The 20,984-nt window shown below is 42.0% G+C and overlaps 2 protein-coding genes across 4 annotated transcripts; one reads left to right on the top strand and one right to left on the bottom strand.

Annotated features, from left to right (window-relative positions):
• Positions 1-1,312: 1,312 nt before the first annotated feature.
• On the bottom strand, positions 1,313-11,740 carry bspry (B-box and SPRY domain containing). Of its 2 annotated transcripts, XM_040158201.1 has the most exons (8): positions 11,302-11,740; positions 9,789-9,865; positions 5,722-6,198; positions 4,970-5,068; positions 3,318-3,548; positions 3,100-3,125; positions 2,855-2,979; positions 1,313-2,201 (listed from the first exon to the last, which is right to left on the bottom strand). In XM_040158201.1, the coding sequence occupies exons 3-8, from the start codon at positions 6,082-6,084 to the stop codon at positions 1,669-1,671; spliced, it is 1,377 nt and encodes a 458-aa protein (XP_040014135.1). In that variant the 5' UTR covers positions 6,085-6,198; positions 9,789-9,865; positions 11,302-11,740; the 3' UTR covers positions 1,313-1,668. The 2 variants fall into 2 exon arrangements, with proteins under 2 accessions (XP_040014135.1, XP_040014136.1); XM_040158202.1 differs by lacking the exon at positions 9,789-9,865.
• On the top strand, positions 10,691-16,720 carry zmynd19 (zinc finger, MYND-type containing 19). Of its 2 annotated transcripts, XM_040158204.1 has the most exons (7): positions 10,691-10,965; positions 13,377-13,436; positions 13,521-13,627; positions 14,539-14,679; positions 15,154-15,334; positions 15,561-15,699; positions 15,780-16,719. In XM_040158204.1, exons 1-7 carry the CDS (start codon positions 10,915-10,917, stop codon positions 15,782-15,784), a joined length of 684 nt encoding a protein of 227 aa, XP_040014138.1. In that variant the 5' UTR covers positions 10,691-10,914; the 3' UTR covers positions 15,785-16,719. The 2 variants fall into 2 exon arrangements, with proteins under 2 accessions (XP_040014138.1, XP_040014137.1); XM_040158203.1 differs by having other exon boundaries at positions 15,561-16,720.
• Positions 16,721-20,984: the final 4,264 nt, after the last annotated feature.

The following is a 20,984-nucleotide window of genomic DNA, read 5'->3' as shown; positions in this document are numbered from 1 at the left end:
AAATATTAACTCCTATGTGTTCCACTCCAAATAAAGGAGTAAACATCTGTTGGCATCTCTTACTTTCAGCATTTTATTGCTCCTTTATTCAGTCAGTTGTGGAATTTGGTTTAAGATGACATATATCATGACTCAGCTCGACTTAAAAGAGTTAATGATTATAATAGAGCTGTTGGGTCATGCTCAACCAAGCCTAATCCACACTAGGTTCAAATCTGAATGGCTCCAACAGTAGGTTTTTGTAATAGACTGTTAAAATAGCATAGCCAAAATGAATGGGCTGTGCCAGTCTTACACCACATCCTACTGATTGCTACACCCGGAGATGTACACCCTCTTAGTCTTGATTAAACATGTCCAATTAACATCATGGAAATACTTTTAAAAATCAATTTACAAAAAAGGCAGGGGTAATAAAAAGGAATAATACACTGCTTTTCTGCGGGGCTGCAGTGTACCCGATGGTTAATGGCTACAAACATTATCTGGATATTAAATAACACTGATGAGTTGTTGAAGTTGCTACTTGATTCATAGTTTTTTTAAATTTTCCCTCAGCCTTGCCTCACTACCCACTACCCTATTGCTACATCTTTAATCCTATATCAGGAACATGTTGTTTCAGGTCGCTTAAAGCTATTGATGTGTTGCTTCAGTACCCAACCTGAATTTGTGCCCAAAAGGAAACGTAAGCGTATCAAACCCCTGTCTCTGGCTGATGTTAAAGATAAACGTGTATTTTCTGTTTAAATTAACACACATACATTCAACAGGTACCGCATACGGTATGTGCTCAGTTTAAGGGTTTGCTGAGTTTCTGTCTTATTGTAGTCAGTATCGGTAACTGTCCGTGGTCCTGGAGTAACATTTTCACTTTTTACTTAAGTCACTGATGTCACCTGCTGTGTCATTAGGAGCACATTGGGGCATAGGTCATAGCCATGGCATTGGTTGTGAAGGCTTAATTTGACATTGCTGCCCTCTGGTGGTTTCATGCACAAACTATTGAGAAGTAGCAGAGGTGTTGACTCAAAATATTTTGTTTTTTTGTTTGTTTGTTTTTTTTAATACAAAAAAGGAGTATCACTGAGGGTAATGCTGTCTTTTTCAGGAGCGTCTTGCTAGCGCTCACTCATTCACCTCTGGAAGCTGCCCAGAGGCAGGCTTTTCATCCCAGAGAAAATATTATAGTAAGGAAAAATTACAAAATAATACTTGTGTTTTCATGGAAATGTCAAATGCACAGTCAGAAAATAAAACAGTCAACTCGTAATGATAGCTTTACTGAGCATTTGCCACATAACATTCACAATAGTCCTGGATCAACCAGCACAATTAATATTTTCTAGAACGAGTCTTGGGGAAGTGTCACGAATACACGGATCAAACTGATTGTTCAAGCGATCATGTTATAAACAAAAACTAACTTAATAAAAAAAAATAATTATTGTCAGTCATAATAGCACAACTACTCTATGATATGATCAACAGATAAAGAATTTTAAACCTATTAAATAATTAAAAACAGTAAAAAAGAGAATCAGCAGCTACCACAGCAAATAGAAAAACAAACCGATGCTGTTACATATTTAGATTAGAGAGAGTCCCTACCTTGCATTTCTTCACATGTTTAAGGTAATGTAGTTTTTTGGCAGTGTGGACAGTGTGTCAGTGCAGTATGGTGATACTGCGGTCAGTCACCGCGCACGCCGGCAGCAGTGGGGCACTGAAGTGTTGTGTGACAGAGTACAGCACGGTGCTGGAGTCCAGCTCATAAAACAGCAGCGTCTGACTCGGCCAGTCCAGCAGCAGGCCGATCCTCTGGGGTGTTGTCACCACCTGCAGGGGCACCTTCTTCCCCGCATGGCAGAAGGAGTAGTCCCCATCGTAGCGGGACAACACCCAGGACTGAGTGTTGTAGCCCAGCCGCGCCTCGTTCCCAGAGCCTTTGCGCTCCAAAGAGGCATAGCAGACCCCGACCTTAAAGGCACCACTCTGGCCTACGTCCACTACCCAGCTGTGGGTGCCGGAGGACATAGAAAGTGAACCCAGTGCGTTGGGCCAATGGTCGAATCGTGCTGGGTCGTAGGGAGGGGATTGGCGGGGTTTTTTGTAGAGGAAGGTCAAAGTGCAAAAGTCATCGGACAGGGACAGGAGAGGGCTCACTGTGCGCTGGTCAAACTTCAAATAAGATCCGTAAGCTGTGGGAAGAAGGAAACAGATGGAGAGGATGTCACAAACTGCTGCATTACTATAAGCAGACACGTTTTGAGGCATTTTGAGAATTCTTTCTTGTAATGAAATGTTCTGCACACTGTAATGTTACAGCTTGCTCCCCGCCACACACAAAGATCTCAAGATGCAGGGTGAGCCACTGCGCTTGTAGTCTCATCAGAACACTCCCTGCCACCTTTATCATGCTCCTCCTCTGGTGTAATTTCTCTCGATTTTCTCCCATGTTTAGATTCATTTTAAAACCTGCTCCCTTCATTTGTTAAACCAGAGACACAAAAGCACCCAGGCTTTACGCTGTACTATCACCGCTGCTTCCAACTCTAGAGTAAAATACATCAGGATAGAAAGGATCCGGATACTTTCTTCCACTACTCGGTGCAGGTTTGGAGCTTAGCATCTGCAGCTTAGCATAGCAAGTGACCAGAATGTACAAAATAAGCGCTCCTCCACTCACCCTGCTTTTGATTTGAAAATTTTCTCAATTTCCAGGGTTTTCAAGTTTTCTCATTGCCACCATGAGTGTATGTTATAACCTTGTATCTTCCTGCTGGATCTGTCATGTTGGCATGAAGCTCCAGGATGATTTACAGTTGAAAAAAAAGAAAAAAAATCCACTAACCTTTTGGGCCAAGCAGCACAGCAGTGGCCCACAGACCTCTCAGCAGCTTGCTGTCACTGCAGCGTGGGTTCATGCTGAGCTGGTCTGTATCACAGGGCTCCCCGACCCCCTCTGCCGCCTCCACCCTGACACAAACACACAAAAACAGAGAGGAGGGGAAGGATGTTACCTTTCTGGTTTGTCCTGAGCAAGAAAAATAAATAAATAAATAGATTCACCGAGCATGTCATGTGATAAAAGATCACCTTTCAGCGATGTCCTGGACACTAGTCTGAAAGATGAGATAGGAAACAACTGATTACTCTCCTGGGCATTATCACAGTTCAGCAGTTTATGACCATTATCAGGACACTGTTATTTGAACACAAGTTCCTCTATTCTTCAGAAATCTTCCCACAGTGATCCATAATCAACCCTGACCCCGTCCCCCCCCCCTCCCGCTACACCTGTTCCGGTCTCTCACCGCCAGCTGTTCATCTGGACTGTCCGTCAGTGTGTGCACCAGACGTGAGCGTGTCTGTGACAGACTCGCCAAAGCCTGGCTCCAGTGGGCTTTCTGGGTGAGAAGACACTGCTCCACCCGCTCCTCTTCTCTCTGCACCTCCTCCAAGAGACGCTGCTCCTCCTCCTCCAGGGCTTCACGCACCGCGCTGACCTGAGCCAGCACCTGCTCCCTCGCCCTGCTCGCCGCCGCCTACGTCCAGAGACAGGAGAGGAGAAGAAAATATTAGAGACAAGTGACAGGAGGGGGAAATGCTAGAGCACTGGTTCCCAACCTTTTTAACCATCTCACAAGTTTTAGCCTCAACCGGCTCCTCCACTTCATTTTCACTAAATAATGCTGTGTTCAATTATAAGTGAGAACCGACGATGACCTTCTCCCCTCTAGGAAATAAAACGTAACGGCTCTTCAAGGCAGAGCTGCTAGTTGGGAAGGCAAGCGTATTTTCTAAAGCTCCAGTTCCCCCTGCAAAATGCGTTGCCCACAAACAATTCAGATTTTAAAACAAAGTATCCTTTAAAATCGAACCTCGGACAGTGTCACGGCCCAAGTTTCTGTTGCTCATATGCAGCCAAACAAACACTTGATGATCAGAGGTGATTAATGACACGTCGCACTTCTTAGGCAAACTCACCAAAGGTTATAGAGATTCACTGACAAGCCTTATGACCAACAACATAGTTTCCACCATGTCAAGCACGTTTCCTTTATATTCTTACAGATACCTATTGGTTTGGTGACTTGATTCTGAAGGCAGCATTTGTTGTCCTTCAACAATGTTTTTGTTGTTCGCCTGAGGTCTTGTTTTCTCTGTTGCCTGGAAAACTACACATGCGTGACGTGTACCTCTGACCACTGTAGACCCATTATGTTAAGCTAGGTCAATGCATATGGGCGCAGTGAAAGAGGGGCTTTTCTGCAACCTTTGCTTTGTTGCACGGTGGTGATACATTGACCGAGTCAGCAAACACAATCTTTACTTAAAGGTATACTTGAAAAGTGATCAAATTCTATTTTTAATGTCTTTTTCATCAATTTACATTTGTAACAAGTACTTCATTAAAAGAAATTTGTCTAGTTTGCTGCCTAGTAGTGCTGAAATGATTAGTCCAATAATCGATTAGTTGATTAAGTTATTTATCAGGCAGAAATGCCAAACGTTCCCTGCTTCCAGCTATTTAAATGTGAGGATTTGCTGCTTTTTTCTGCTTTGTATCACTGTAAGCTGAATAGCTTTGTATTTTGGAACAGCTGGTCGGACAAAAAAAAGGTCACCTGAAGATACCACCTTGGGCTCCGAGAAACTGCGATGGCATTTTTCACTATTTTCTGATGTTTTAAACACTAAACGATAAATTGAATAATCAGGGGAATAATCCTTAGCTGCAGCCCTAATACGAAGAGACTTTTTATAGGGGAGAGTATCTGCATACGCAAACCCAACACGTATTCGCAAAGGTGACTTTCATAAACGCGAGCCAGCCAATGACAAAATGCTGTACTCGTGACACAGTGTGGGCACCACTGAGCAAAGTGAACCATTATTGAGTTTTAAGTCCATGTGATTATTAAGTGTGTGGTAGAGTGGGTGGGGAACAGAGATATTTTCTCACCTGAAGCTTTTGCTCTTTGGCTGTCAGTGTCTGGTCACTAAATCTTTCAATCCTCTGCGCCTGCAGTTGCATTTTCTCACACACATCCACCAGTTGATTCTGGTGAAATCACACACACACACACACACACACACACACACACACTGCAGTTTCTGAACAAGCACGTCACAACACTTGAGGAGCATCACCAGCTGGGGAAACAGGAAGCAGTCAACAAGAAATTCCTGTCTTTTCAAATTCCATGCAAACGGTATCAGGCAGGACAACCACATACAATATGTGGCACACCCAAGAAGGAATGATAAAGGACATATGACATTGTGTAATATGTAACCAAAATTTTCACACATTATCAGTCAGGCCTTGGGGCTGCTATCCTTGTTTACTGTGACTGGCTGAAGTAGGAAAATCCACGTTTTCTCATGTTTATCATGCAAAATCTTGCATAAAAAAAAACTTGTAAGAGACGCAGAGGGATAGCTTTTCTAGTAGATGAAGTAAGTAGTGAAATAAATGATAAACATATTTAATAACAAACGTATGGGCATATAAGGCATATAAAGAAGTTATAGAGGGCAAAAACTTCCCGTTCTATTTTTAACCCTGCAGGTACCATCAGTAAACAAAACATATTTACCTTGTATATTTCCAAAGTTGAAAACAACCAATACTGGGCCGCAGCAAAGTCAATACAATGTGACAGGAGCAAACAGCTTTATGGATACAGTCCGTGAACTGCTCCACACACTCACCCTGACTGCGGCGACTCTGGCGGCCAAGGGGGTCACAGCGTGTCCGTGGCAGGAGCCCGCGACGGCGCACTGAGAGCAGACGAGTCTCTGCTCGGTGCGACAGAACCAGTCCAGCTCGGACTCGTGCTCCGCGCAGAGCCGGCACTCGCCCGAGAGGACCTCGGACTCGGCGTCGGAGGTGGTCGCGGCCGGCGAGGCCGCCCCGCCGCCGCTCGGCGCCGCCGTGTCCCGCGCCTCGCTCAGCGCGGAAAAAATGGGCTGCTCGCAATCCATCTCCCCGCTCCCCGCGGCGTCCGGAGCCTCCCCCGGGTCCCTCGATGTGGGAACACATGTTAAATCGCGCGTTATGAGCTGCTCCGACATGGCACATTAACGCGGCAGGTGCACCGGCTGAGCAGAAGTCGCACGTACGGGACGGCGCCGTAACACAGGTGTAACAGGTGAACACGGAAGTAACACGGACAACAGCGGTCAGAGCTGGGGAGAAAAAAGAAAAAGGAAAAAAAAAAAAAAGGTTTCTGCCGTTTGACTTGGGCGTCAGCTGATAACCGCCGTTCAAGTCTTGTCCGTCGTGTTGTTTATCACAATAAGGTAAATCAATTCATAGGACATATAAGAGGCTCAAATACAAAATTTCATATTTATAGTCCATCTTCTATCCTTATTTCTCTCCCCTTTTTTAAAAACATGATTTTAACCTGTTAAAGTAAAAAATTTCCAGCTGGGACCTAAAGTGAATCCTACTCAGAGGATGAAAGTAACCTCGAGTACTCAAAGTTGTACCTGTTTTACTTTGTTTTGCTTTACAATAACTCCGTAAGAAATACCGTGAACAATGCTGTATTGTTCTGACTTCACTCGTTCAACATTTCTCTGGGGGCTGTAGTTAAAGATTTGGTACACATACTTAAAATGGACACATACGGGTCTTAAGAGTAGTGAGCTATTAGGTAGTTTGTTTTTAACACCACTCGGATTCCGTTATAGCACTAACATGCTGCATAAACATGAATGCACCGGGAATTTAAAAGTACAACTCACTGTTGTGTTGAAGGGGAGTCCCTCAAATCTCAGGGTGTGATAATCTACATTCCCATATAATTTATAGGTCTTTTTTTTAAGGCTCTAACGCCAAACACAATCAATGCCTCATCAGTGTTTTATGAATATTGTTTGAGGTATGTTTGCATCAATGGTATTTGTAAACAAAGCAGTAAATGTTGAGCTACCATCAGCTCAGCACAAATGCAGGTTTTTCATCTGTCACTCCAGCTCCTCAGTGACAAAGGTGCCTGTAATTTACATGATCAAATATTCGGATTGGCATGTTACTGTGAAATCGGTCTGGGTGAGATATACTGTATGTTACCATATGCCGCCTGTATGCAAAACCACATTAGATATCATCACATTGCTCTTCACTGTTATTAAATGTGCTCCTGTTATTCTCCGCATCAGACAAAACTCTTCACATATATTCAGCCATATAGACAATAATATTGAATTATCACCCATGGTGTGAAAGAAACCATTCCTCTAAATGAAGACTGAGTGTGTGTGCATGGGTTAATATAAGGCATTGTAAAGTGCTTTATGCTTTTCTTTGGCTCACGGATAATGAATTTAGATTTCCATTTTCTGACCATAAGCTAAAATGAAGTCTTGGTTGCTATTATAGCAGTCTCATATTCAAATATATTCTATCAATGTATTTTATGTGGCATTTCGCTTATGCTTATTAGATACAGTTTTGAGAAAACTGCAGAAGAGTATATTCCAATTGAACAGGGCGGTAGATACTCCGTTTCATCATATGAGTATGCCCAGGGACCAGACGTGCAGCCACACCTCAGAGACAGCTCTGTTTGGCAATAGTTTAGCAACACCGAGCTCTTGATGCCAGAGAGAAAAACCTCTAGGAGGCCCAAACGCACATTACGAAAGATTGTTTGCTATTGTAAACAGCCAGGCTCATTAGCTGAACATGTCCGTGCACTCTGGTGTGAGCCCGAGGTGTTGATGTGCCAGGAGTGGCATCCCAACAATGATGTTTTTATTTCAAAAACAACACCAGGGTCAACTATACACAAACATAATACATAAAAATAATCTATTGATAATGGTTCATTAGTAGAACTGTTTACAGTGTGATAATATCATACAAAACTAGAAATACAGATATCCCATGGAACGTTTTGTATCGTCTTTGTTTCCTTTTCTGTCCCTGTCCCTTTTCAAACTCAGCTAAAATCAAAGGCTTCTTGTTGAAGCTGCAGGTAATTTTTAGAGGAAACAGATCAAATGTCAAATGAATCAAACCAGCATAGGGAGCAACACACCTCCCACTCCGCCCAGCTGCACGTCTGTGGGTAACTGGATAGGAGTGATTGCCAGAAGAATGTCATGCCTTGGGTGGGTTTCCACACATTTGACTTTGAAATGAGAACAGCGGAGGCACAGGGACACCGTAGTTACACCAGCATAAAAGGCTGTTTTGTAAAGGGTAAAACTAGTAAACAAAAGACTTATAGTATAGAAGTTCAGGTCAGGTATCAAACGAGGTTTCTGAACATGTGAATCCTACTTGTAATCTCCTTCTTGACAGGTTTACAGGAAGAAGAGGAAAACAAAAACAAAAAGAAAAAAAGCAGTTTTTCTCCTCATCCCTGATGTCACACTGAACGTTTTAACAGGTAAAATACAGACTTTCTTATTGCAGCTGAATATCTCCTCGACTGACAATATACAGTATACAGTAGCAGCTTGAAAGAATTACCTGACATTTCTTTTTGATTTACATCAGTGAGTTTTGTTATTCCTTACCTGAGTCCCCACTTGCTGGAGAGAAACAGTGTTCAGACTGAAGAAAAAAAAGGTGTTTTTGTACTTTTTGTGTGTTTTTATTGTCATGAAAAGTTGCAAAAAATTATGATAAACACATTTTTGTTTGTTCATTTTAAGGGTGTAACAAAAGTATTAACATACTTTTAAAATACATTTAAACTCCATTAATTGAAGCAATACTCTTTTTGAACGCTATAGTGATCTGCAGTCAATTCTTTACTGCTTTAATACACCTAAATCTATTTAATATAGTAAATAAACTGGTGAGGAGGTAACAAAGGAGGAGGAAGGGCGCTGGGATGTTTTTGAATCCTGACTATGTACAGTCCATATAGTAGAATTTGAATAAGATTTGTTGGGAAACGCTAACTATAATCAGAACTTCACCAATGAATGAAAATATTGTTGTGTTGGGATAAAAAAATATATATTTCTACAGAGTCAGTAAATGAAAAATTGTGGTATCTGAAGATCACCCTAGTCTAAATTTTTTCTTCTAAAATTATAAATTGTTCTTTTTAAACGTCTTCTAAATTTACAACCCCTCCAGTTCCCTATACCAGTCCCTGACTCAAGCGCCACTGCTACTTTCTGTAATACAGCTCCTGATCTCCAGAGGGTGCTCAGTCACTTTACTGACTGAACCACGAGGTCATCTTCATCGCTGAACAGATGTGCAGGGATCTGAACTCATGAACCCTCATGGTGACATGACAGAGACCAGGCACTGACGATTATTCAGACTGATGAAGGCCTATAATAAGCTGCTTTAAGATTAACCTTTTTTAATGCCTCCAGATTCCAAACTTTAGTCCTGCTCTGTATTTCTTTCTCTGCACATTCCCAGTTCAACCACTGCTGCTAATTAAGATGAAAAAAGCGGGACATTGTGTTTCTTCCTTCTTCTCTTCCTTCCTTTACTCATGTTTATTTGCAGGATTCCTTTTACCAAGAAGGACTCTACTCTTAATGGTCTTGGTATCCGGTTGCCGATTGTGCTAAACTACTTTGATATTAGTCCACCTAGTTGCTTGACATTTCTTCTTCTTTTAAGAGTTTGTTTCTACTTTGTTAAGAGCAGGATTTACAAAATAATAAGCCATCATGGAGCCCCAGTGTTTTGCTATCGCATGTGGGTGCATCTTCCTTTAGTCTGTCAAACAAGCATCAGAGTATGTGGAGATCAAATGCTGCCATCAAAGAATTAGATAAATACAACTTACTGTAGCCCAGAGGAGCAACACAACATAGTAAAATCGGTGGGATCTGTCAAAGGCTAATGCGCTGTGCTGCGGCCGTCCTGTTTAAATTTGAGAAGAAGGAACAATTACGCAGAAAAGGGTAAAAGGAAACAATTTTTATAAACTATATAACAAATCAATGAGTAAAAATCCAGCTACAATAATTGGTGATACATCCCTTTAAATGGATGGAAATTGAGTGGCATTCAGTTGGAATTTCTATTCAACAAGAAAACAATTACTGGCATCAAGAAAAGTCAAGGTGAAAAAGTAAACATGGGTAATTGTGGTCTACATCTGACATTTTAAAAAACTTAAGTCCTTTTCACCCTAATCAATGTTTAACTGTCGTTTAACTTCTGTTTCAAACACAGGGACCTACGGCTATGTGCAAAAATGCAGAATTTGAACTGTAATTGGATTGCCTTACAAAGTAATCCTACAAGTAGCCAATTGAATATCATCAGTTTCATGAGAAGGTCGGAAAAAGGCCTTGTCTAAATCTACTTATTACCTGCACTCAACTTTAAAAACTTTTGTTGCCGAGTCTAACTTAATGTACACCACTAAGCACGCTCCTTTAGTGCTTTCTCTGTGCGTCTCAGTGCAGCCTCAGTAATACTGATGTAGATACACTGCATACTCGATGACACCATGACGTCAAACACATTTGTAATAAATCATTTTGAATAAAGGTCGATAATCCGGCCCCGCTATCAAATATTTCGCGGGAAAATGGCTGGAAGTGGTCACGAGGATGCAATGACGTAGTAATCGAAACAGGCGGTTCTTGGAGATACTCGTTTTCCATTGGACAGCGTGATCAGACGCCTGGCGTTAAAAAAAAGTAACGTAGAGTTTGATTGGACGGCGTGGTTAGCGGCTCCCCCCGCCCCGCCTCCCCGAGCTCGCCTGCCTTTCCTGCGCCAGCAGCGGTGTGTCACCGAGGCTGGGCTGCTGCCGGAGAGACCAGGAGTCAGCGCAAACACCCAACCAGTTAACCCGAACTGGCATCGCAGCGGGGCTGAGGGGCTGCCCCGGCGAGTTTTAAACCTGAGTAACGTTTAGGTTGGATCCCGCGCCTCTCTCATCACCGCCCGTCGCCCTGATGTCGGACTTCAAGCTCGGGATCGTACGGCTCGGCCGTGTGGCCGGGAAGGTGAGCTGGATCCCAGGGCTGCCATGTGCGGCCGGGGGAGGGCCCGCGGGGATCACAAAAGGCGCTGGAAAAAACACTTTTAGTGATGACGAGTCGCTGCTAGTGTGCCGCGTTAACGGTTATCCAGCCGTCGCCGATGCAGGAGTAGTTCAGCTGTGCCGCTTTTAGACGCGTTTGAGCGGATTAGGAAAGCCGGCCGCGCAGAGCCAGACTGGTTTTCTGTAACACTGCCGCCGCCGCCGCCGCACAGTCTCGCTTGGAAGCTAACGCTAACTAGCATTTAGCCGGGTACGTTATCTGTTGGCTAACGTTAAACGGTGAAATAATGTCACAAACCTGAACACATGGGCGCTTTTTTGTTATAGCCGGTGTCGGGTAGTGTAGAAACGGAGAATACAGTTGTTCTCTCGTCGCCGGTGGGTCATGTCACGTTTACGGTCGGTGGTTCACTTAGCAGTGCCACGCTAGCTGTGTTATTTGGATTACACAGTGAAGTGTCTGCTAATAAGGAAGCCATCGCCATGCTCCATCAACTGATTCTTTTGTGCAACGTGACAAAGCACCGGATAGACAGCACACTTCTCAACGGCTGTGGCCAAATATTTGCATCGTTTTTTGTTGTTTGTTTTTTTTTGGATAAAGTTACATAATTGTCGCGACGCTAAACTGTGGCTGAATGTTGGTCAACAAATGCTCCTGGCTGCCGGTGTCACAAGACTCGGGGCAAACGGTGCAGACCGTTTTAATTGCCCACCTGCTGAGTGACCGAGCTCATGAGCAGTCACACAACTAATTTACATGATGTCACCCCGGTGGTTTAGATGTGCAAAACAGTCTGGCAGTCGAGACCAAGTGTCACATTGCATGTTTCAGCCTTTTGGTATGTGGACAACATCATCCCTGAATTGCACCATGCCCAGTGGAGTTACTATGTTGGTATCTTGTCACGTGTATTTGTATGTCCTATCTACTAACAGAGAGCTTAGGTGGCTCTTAAATGGTTAAAACTAGTTGCTCCTTTTTATAGATGTGGTGCATCTTGAGTCCAAAAGTGGTTCATGTAAAAATTTTAGATGAAACATACATTTTGATTGGTTGAAAGTAGGTTGTTTAGCTAATTTTCCTCTAGATGGTATGACAATGTGTGATGCTTAAAGAGAGATTCCTTCCTTTTCGTGTCTGCGTTGCAGTGCGGGGCAAATTCCCAAGTATGAGTTTGAATATACCCTCAGCTGTTGGCCTCTGTAAACATTCCACTTTTTAATAAGCGGTGTTGTTTGACTTTTCAGGTCAGTAAGACATGGTTACATTGTGCACAAATATGTACTAATGCCACATTTCAATGTAATTTTGCAGGGGTAGGTGGTTGGTAAAATGCTTGCCCTGGTTTTTGGTAGGGCTGTAGTCAACCAAAGAAAATGTTGGTCGCCTAAAATTGTACCTACTCTTCAACCAATCAATTGGTCGGGGGGGTCTGCGCGTTTTGTCTAGATAAACTACATTGACCACGGTGCACTGTTCCTGGTAGCCTTATGAGCAGAAATGAATAAAAAGTAAACATAAAAAGCAGTATTTGCAGCATATTAAATCTTTTTAACCTAATTATTTTATACTGAAATGATAACAGATTCACAACCAACCAGTGTGTGTTCATATGATTTTTGAAAATAGAAGTGCATTATATCAACTAGCACTAGAACTACTGAATATACGCTCAAAGCCTCAAGCGTTAAACACTAAAGCTGAAGGAGCATCCTAATCCAGAGAAGTTAGCCCACTGTTTATTGATGATATGCCATGTTGGATATGAAAACTGCTGTTGCAAAGTTTACACTCGACCTTTTGGTTATCCGTTTTAAAGAAATGCAGCCACATTGACGGCTTCTTTGACACGGTGTCAGTTAGTTTGGAGCTGACTCCAAGTAAATGTTAAGTAACTGTTCAGTGAATTTTTAAATAAATTTGGCCCAGCAATCTCCATTAGGTTGGGCAAGTTCAAAGTTGTGAAAAAGGGAATGTTTTCAGATGTATTTATTTTAAAATGATCATTTAAGTCGTGTTTATTTTATTTATTTAATATACGATTATTTGAGTAGAAAGTATCAAACTACTCAGACAGCTATTTGTGAATGCCTGAAGGTGATAGTTTTAAATGAAAGTAATTATTTATGGAAAAGCAGACTAGCACGTAGCTGACATTATGCTATTTGACGAGTTTATATAGTCCTGCTCTCATATTGGCTTTTTTCCCCCTTTGGGCTCCATGTAAAAGATCCCAAAATGTTTGTTTTGATGAGCTGGCATTTTGCTAAAGAAGGCCATGAAAAGATAGTTGCTCTTGCTAGAGCTGTGGTTGTTACAGCGGTAGTAACATGAAAATAAAACATTTTCTCTCAATTTTCTCATTTCAGACAAAATATACACTGATTGATGAGCAGGACATACCGCTTGTGGAAAACTATGCCTTTGAGGTAAACTATGAAGATTCAACTGTAAATAATGTTTATCACAAGTTTTAGTGCCAATACTAAACCATCATGTTATTCCATTTCTAGGCGCGCATGGAGGTAGATGCGGACGGCAATGGAGCTAAGATCTTTGCCTACGCTTTCGACATCGGCAAAGGCCGCTGGGCAGGAAGGCCGTTGCATGAGCTGCTCTGGTAAGTAATTAGTTCATTATATCAGATGTAGGATAAACTCTTTTTTTTTCTTTTTTTTTTTTTTTTCTGTGGGAGCGTCTGGAGTCAACTCTCTGTGCTGGCAAGCATCCTTATTGTGGAATTGTCCTTGATGGGACCTACTGAATGTAATCACTCATGAAGTTAATTGTTTGTATCCGGATGTCTTATTGTTGTTTCTACCGTCTGTTAAAACAACAGTTATAACTGCAAGACGAGTGCTCTGGAGGTGAGCTGGCAGCAGTTAATAAAACAAAGTTGAGATGCAGCAGATGCATATCTCTTTGAGCATCTTTATCTGAACAAACCAGAATTTGATTCCTTACCAGTGTGGGCTGGTGCATTGTAGCTTCCCCTACCTCTGCCCTCTAAGATAACAGTAAGTTATCAGTAGTTAGTAGATATATGTAAAGCTTCACTACAATTTTTCATCTTACAAAACTGTGGTGGTTGAGTGGACAAGTGATGTGTGTCCCAGAATTTGTCATTTTTGAGTTGCTGATACTTCGGTGTGAATGTTGTCATTGATCTTTCATGTGGTGAGCATAGTATCTCATATTTCTCAGCCACAAAAGTCTCATGGTCTACACTGTACTGTTTTTAAATATAATTGTGACTGAGCGGCTAATAATTTTTATTTATTTATTTATTTTAATGAGAGAAAGTTTAAAAGTCCAGTTTGTGGTCCTTAGAAGTCATGCTCCTCCTTACACCAAACAAGACCAGACGTGTTCTGGAACAAGCAAGCGAGCAACTATCAGCATCCTTAAAGCTGTGCAGTCTCGCTAGCCAGCTACAACGAAGAGCAATGTTATTGTCTTAATGAGCTGTAGTCATTTTGTAAGTGGTAGCAGACTGGCTGACTTATGATCCGGGCACATGTCTTGACCCAGGGAGAAGCACAGAGGAGGCATTGCACCCAGTTTTCAAGTCATCCACATCAACTCTGTAACAGTGGACAACCGGCTAGACAACCTGCGACTGGTGCCAGTGGGCTGGAGCCCCAAGCCAGAAGAGATTTCCAGCAAGCAAAGGTAAGACCACAGCTATACTAGTGCTACTTTACTGGTGGCTGAATTCTGTAGCACTGTAGGAAAGTAGCGCATTGATGTTTTGTACAAAAATGAAGCCAGTCTGATTTATTGAGGAGCCTGTGAATTGAGCTCTTCTTACATTTAGTGGTTAATTTTCTTGAAAATGAGTTGAAAAATATCTCATATTGCAACCTGGGTTAGCTGACATTTTATTGTTATTGAGAGTAATAGAGGTTAAGAACTGGCTTGCTGCCTCATAAACAAGTAGAAGTAAAGTAAATCCAACAACACTTACATAATACAGAGAAACAGACTGGTGTGAATGGTCTTGGTTAAGAAAAATGGAAGTTCGGATCACTTTATCGTGTGACTTGTGTTAACGTCCAATATATAATGTTTCATATGGCGCATACAAACATTTTTATTTTGAAACATGCGACTAATATTTCTTTTCATGTCCTCTTACTTGTCCAGAGAGCAGTCTCTGTACTGGCTGGCCATCCAGCAGGTGCCGGCTGACCCTGTGGAGGAACAGTATCTGGAGCTGAGCCGCACACGCTACTACAACGCTAATGGGGAGCTGGTGGAGGAAGAGGAGTGTTCCTGCACCTACTATGAGTGTCATTATCCTCCATGTTCACTCATAGAGAGGAGGGTATGTACTGTAACTGGCATTCCTGTGAAACTTGCAGGATTTTCAAGTAGAATTTTAATCATCTCAAGTGGTAGTTAAATAAGAGGCCTTTTTTAATTTGAGTATAGACACGATCTCTGTATCCCATCCACATGTTAATTTGTCTGGCGAAATTCTTACCTAGGATCACAGTACCAAAATATTTGACAGTCTGGCAAAGATGACCTTGTTCCTTGTTTTTCCACAGCTGCGGGAGTTCAACATCTGCGGTCGCTGCCAGGTGGCGCGCTACTGTGGCTCCCAGTGCCAGCAGAGGGACTGGCCCGCCCACAAGAAGCAGTGTCGTGAGCGCAAGCGGGTGCTGGCCCTGGAGTCGGAGCCCGAACGATGATCTGCCTTCATCCTCGCCTGGGAGAGGATGAGGGAGAATGGGGGGACAGGGTTTGACTTATGGGAGGGGAGCGGGGATGAAGTGCAAAATGGGGAAAATTGCAGACAGGAGACTAACGACAGAGGACAATGTTGGTTGCTTGATTATTTGATGGATTCGGGGGGAAAGAAGATGGAGGAGGGGAAGACGAATAAAGCAAAAAGACATCTGCCACTTCCCAGAACTGGTAGTTCTCCATAGCTTGCTTTTCATGTGGATGACGGAGAAAGGTATTATTTGTGTTTTTGTTTTGTTTTGTTTTTGTTTGTTTGTTTTATTTTTCTTTATTTTCCTCGAGGAGGGAGACCCTCGAGCTCTACCTGCTGCTATGGTTTTGTATGTGAGGGGGGAAAAGTTGTCTTGTTGATGAACTGGACAAGCTTCTTTGGACCACAGTCAAACATGGACAGTTGTCGTCATCCACTTTTGTTCCTCTACCCAGCCGCTGGGTGTGGTGACGTCTGTGCAAACGGGGGACGCAGGGGCTACAGTTCCCGTCGTTCAGCTGGTACAATGGGACATGGACCTTTTCACTGTATCGCTCCCTTTCTGACCTCTCTGGTGCGCACGGCTGCCGTCTTCATGGTCATCGACACCTTAGCCACCTCCCTGTCTGTTTTAATCACCACACAGCCAACCGCGACACACATCAGATAGATTTCACTGATTGAACCACACTACCAATATTGTGTGTGCGTGTGTGTGTGTGCGTGCGTGCGTGAGTGCGTGTATGTGTATGTATGTGTGCTGCCAATATGTACTGAAGGACATTAAAATGGTCATGGGTTACGGCCAGACTAATGTATATCTGTTCTCTTCTTAAAGGGGCCATAATACACAATTTTAAATTTCATATTTAATCATAAACTGGTGGGTTGAAAATATTTTCACTGTGCTATAATAAAGTAGCTGCCACGTAAAGGCGTTAATTTTTTTTCTAGGAGTTTTCTCGACCCATGAGGTTTTTTTTTTTTTTGTTTTTTTTTTTTAAAGTCAGTTTGATTGGAATTGTTTTGTTGTTTAAGATGTGGTACAAAGTTTTTAATTGCCCAAAGTAACTGGATTTATTACATTTTTAGAAAATCTGCATTTTCAAAGTACTCCAGTTGCTCTTTAAAAAGCAGGTCCTGGTGTAATTTGGTACTTTGGTAGACCTTTTTCATGATCACAAAATTAAACTTTCATGTGATCAAAAATAATTATCTCATGTTCTCAAGACAAAGCATCTCTGTCAAAGTGTCCATGATCAAATGGAAACAAAACAGAAGAAATCATCTTTACCAAAGTCTGCTCCTCTTCTGTGGGTTGGCACTTCTTTATCACATGGTATGAATCCCTCCAGTCAGTCTTACTTTGCTGATTTTTAAAACACACCTGTTTTTTCAACTGTATTTTTACATCTGCAGGGTTATGGTATGTGTGTTGGGGTCGGGGAAGGGGGGTAGCGCTCAGTTTCTCGTGAGAGTTTGCTCTAAGGGTTATTTTTTTGAAGAAATTCTATCAATGGAGCTATATTTATTTAAAACATTTGATTGTGAAACATGTTTTTGTCCTGGTGATATTTGAAGGCAAACATAATGAAAGGTGGATAATGTGGGACCTTTTTGGACGGGGAGGGGGACTGAACATTTCATCCCTGTTACTTGATTTTTTTTTTTTTTTTTTTTTTCTTTGCTGATCCTAAATGAATGAACGAATGAATGAGTCCTCCTGGTTCTTGCCCTTCCATATTTTCCATGAAAACACTGCACACCATCATTGTCACTAAAATCTTCCACGTGAGAGACGTCTTGGGGTGTAAAACTTGAATTCTTCCCGTTACATTTTGTTTTGGTGAGTGGTTTTATGGACAGAACCAATTCCTGCTTTTTTTTTTTTTCTAAGACACAGCAGTCCAAGTGAAATTGTTCTGTGTCAGATTTATCCTCAATCGCCTGCCTTCCTTGTATTACCTTCAATGCACACCTGCTTAAACGTGTCCTCTTGTGTCTTAGGTGAGGAATCCAGACACTTAATACGCATGTAATTCACCGATATACATGCGACTTGTTGATTGTTTCTTTTGTATGTGTGTGTGAACAGGTTTTCAACACTGCACTAAACTTTGGCTCCCATGTTAGCGTATTTGTCATAGATGGGTTTAAGGGAGGGGTGTGATTTGGACAGAGTGTACAGATTGTGTCTGAAATCTTTTTGTTTTGTAAGAATATAAGCATTAATCACCTAGAAATAAAGAGCTACAATATGTGAATGGAAGTACAGTTGGGGATAACTGACAGTTGCTTTTCCAATGTAAAATGATAATAAATAAAATGAACCTCATTTGTTGGAGTTGAGTGAGTACTGATAGTGAAGTGTAGAAGTATTTAAAAAAAAAAAAAAACAACCTATTGAAACTTTTAGATTCAAGGAAGCTCTTTATATCTTGAAATGTTCATATTGCACCTTGCATGGCCGCCCTGTAACCATTGGTATATGAGTGTGTGTGTGTGTGTGAGAGAGAGAAGGTGAAGGAGATGTACTGTGAAGAGCTTTGTCCTGCTTAGGTAGAACAGTGCAATCTACAGTGCATTCAGAAAGTATCCAAACGCTTTCACTTTTTTTTACTTGATATGTTGCAGCTTTAGGCTAAAATTGTTTAAAACAGGATTTTAGAAATTTTTTGCAAATTTATTAAAAAGGACAAACTGAAATATCACACTGACAGAAGTATTCAGACCCTTTGCTATGACAGTTGAAATTTAGCTCAGGTGCCTCTCATTTTTCTTGATCATCTTTGAGAGGTTTCTACACCTTGATTGGAGTCCACCTGTGGTCAGTTCAATTGATAGGACATGATAGGGAGAAACATGGGAGAAACTTCTAGAAGGACAAGCATCACTGCAGCACTTCATTGATCTGCGCTCTAGGGCAGAGTAGCCAGAGGGAGGCCTCTCCTCACTGAAAGGCAAATGAAAGCCGCTTGGAATTTGCAAAAAAACACCTAAAGGACTCTCACTGTGAGAAATGAGATTCTCTGGTCTGATGAAACCAAGATTCAGCTGTTTAGCCTCAAGTCTACACAACATGTCTGAAGGAAACCAGGCACAGCTCGTCACCTCCCCAGTACCATCCCAGCAGTGAAGTATGATGTGGGGGTGTTTGTTGTGTTTGTTAATGAAAACCTGGTCCAGAGTGCTCAGGACCTCAGACTAGGCCACTTTCCAACAGGGCAATGACCCTAGGCACACAGCCAAGACAGTGCAGGAGTGGCTTAGGGACAACTCTGAATTTATCGAAAATCTCTGCAGAGACTTGAAACTCGAGACTTGGCTGTCTATTGAGGATCCCCATCCAACCTGACAGAGTTTGAGGGGATCACCAGAGAAGAATGGCAGGAAAATTCCCAAACCCAAGTGTGGAAAACTTGTCCCGTGATACCCAAGAAGAGGCTGTTGTCTCTGGCGAGGGTGCTTCAACTAATTACGGAGAGAAGGGTCTGAAAATTTATGTGGATGTGATATTTCACAGTGAATTCTGTTCTCACTTTGTCATGTGGTATTGACCTCAGGTCTAAATACTTTCTGAATGCACTGTAAGTGCTGTACGTTTACCATAAGCTTTTATAGACAAGCAGTGGGACCGCCCTCACCAGAGTCCAGTCTTAGAATAGGGAAACAGTTTAGTTGTTGGCCTTTGGGTAATGTTCCAGTTTAACCAGCCTGAAGAGTCTAAAACCTCCTGCGAAACCTGGTGAGCTGAGCCCTTTCTTGTATCGGTGCACAAGTATCCATGATTTCACTCCAGCTGCACTAATCAGTTTAAGGAGGTCTTTGTAGAGTGTTTGGATAGATACACATTTTTCTTTGTTCTTCAGGCTCTGTGCTTCAGCTCATTCAATTTTGAAATAAAAATGGATACTATATTAAAGTGCCAATTCTCAGTTTTAATCTGAGTAGGTTTACATCAATATAGAAAGACCTGTGTGGGAGGTATAGCCCATTCAACACACAGTGCCCAAATTGCAAGGGGATCAAAAGCAATTTGACACTTGGCTAATAGGTTTCTTGGGTAATTTCAATGTTAGTTCATACAAAAAACCTCACATGTGGATTGAGAGTTGCCCTTTCGATTGAGGTGTAGGTGTCTGTCAATATGAGGAGTGAAGAGGTGACCATGCAAGCACTATTCAAAACATTTAATAATGACAATGGATTCTCATCCGTTATCCGTTCACACACCAGTCTTCCACTTACCATAAACATTAAGTTCGTTGCTGGAGTGGTTAGTAAAACAATTTGCTGATCAACAAAGATTTAGTTAGCAACAGTCTCCGCAACATTTCAATCATTTGTCATGCAAAAGTGTAAAACATTTGATAATTCCAGTTACTTAAATTAGAAAATTTGCTACCTTTCTCTGATTTATATAATTGGAAATTAAATATTTTTGTGTTTTGGCCTTTTGGTCAGACAAAACAAGCAATTTAAAGATGTTGCTAATGGGCATTTTGTTATTATCTTACATTTGTTTGGATAAAAAATGAACCAAATTAAACTTGTAAAGTTCACCCATCTGTTGCTCGGTGTAATGGAGCCACGTAACCTTCATTCCTTCTCATATTATCCTAAAACTCTTTTGAATGCATGTTCCGGGAAGACATGAGGTAAGCTACGGTATCTGCTCGTCACAGAGCTGCGAGACACAGGACTCGGGGTTTCAAAAAATTGTTTTCTTGATTTACCCACAAAAATTAGAGAATGCAAATAAATCCGGTATTTAATATTGACCTTGGCCACAGTCCAGTCTTTCACTCTGATGGCCAGCCATCACTGCACCGTCAGAACAGTTACTCAAGACTTAACGATAGCAGAATGCAAGTGTTGATGATACAAAATGAACTAAATTTGCATGCTATGTTAATAACTAATAAACCCCAAATGCCAAATCAACGGTGTTTAATTATTCCATATGAAAGTTACCTGTAAATGGTGTGTGTGTGTGTGTGTGTGTGTGTGTGTGTGGTGGGGGGGGGGCGAGGCTGAGGCCATCACACTGCTGAAGGAAACTTGATACTTGATTTGATCTCCAACTTGCACCACACTTAACAGGCTGCTCCGTCAGATTATCTCCTCCGTCACTGCCTCCCTCTGATTTGAGGGTGACTTGCACGTTAATGCTACCATTACTGCCGTCAAAAGTGAAGCATCCCCCAGTTAGTTGATGGACTGGCACGTCACTTCACCGAGTAGTGACCAGCTG

This window comes from Xiphias gladius, chromosome 20 (genome assembly GCF_016859285.1).
Source record: "Xiphias gladius isolate SHS-SW01 ecotype Sanya breed wild chromosome 20, ASM1685928v1, whole genome shotgun sequence".
In the NCBI taxonomy this organism is placed as follows: domain Eukaryota; kingdom Metazoa; phylum Chordata; class Actinopteri; order Istiophoriformes; family Xiphiidae; genus Xiphias; species Xiphias gladius.
The sequence above is the reverse complement of the archived record's forward strand: the minus strand, read 5'-3'. Positions and strand labels throughout refer to the sequence as shown.

Excerpts from the sequence above, each read along its gene's own strand:
- bspry (XM_040158201.1), bottom strand. The coding sequence starts at position 6,084 with ATGTCGGAGCAGCTCATAACGCGCGATTTAACATGTGTTCCCACATCG. Across the intron at positions 3,549-4,969 it reads CCAAAGAGCAAAAGCTTCAG|GCGGCGGCGAGCAGGGCGAG; the intron begins GTGAGAAAATAT and ends CTCTGGACGTAG. Across the intron at positions 2,202-2,854 it reads TGTGCTGCTTGGCCCAAAAG|CTTACGGATCTTATTTGAAG; the intron begins GTTAGTGGATTT and ends TTCTTCCCACAG.
- zmynd19 (XM_040158203.1), top strand. The coding sequence starts at position 10,915 with ATGTCGGACTTCAAGCTCGGGATCGTACGGCTCGGCCGTGTGGCCGGG. Across the intron at positions 13,437-13,520 it reads TGGAAAACTATGCCTTTGAG|GCGCGCATGGAGGTAGATGC; the intron begins GTAAACTATGAA and ends TTCCATTTCTAG. Across the intron at positions 13,628-14,538 it reads CCGTTGCATGAGCTGCTCTG|GGAGAAGCACAGAGGAGGCA; the intron begins GTAAGTAATTAG and ends GTCTTGACCCAG.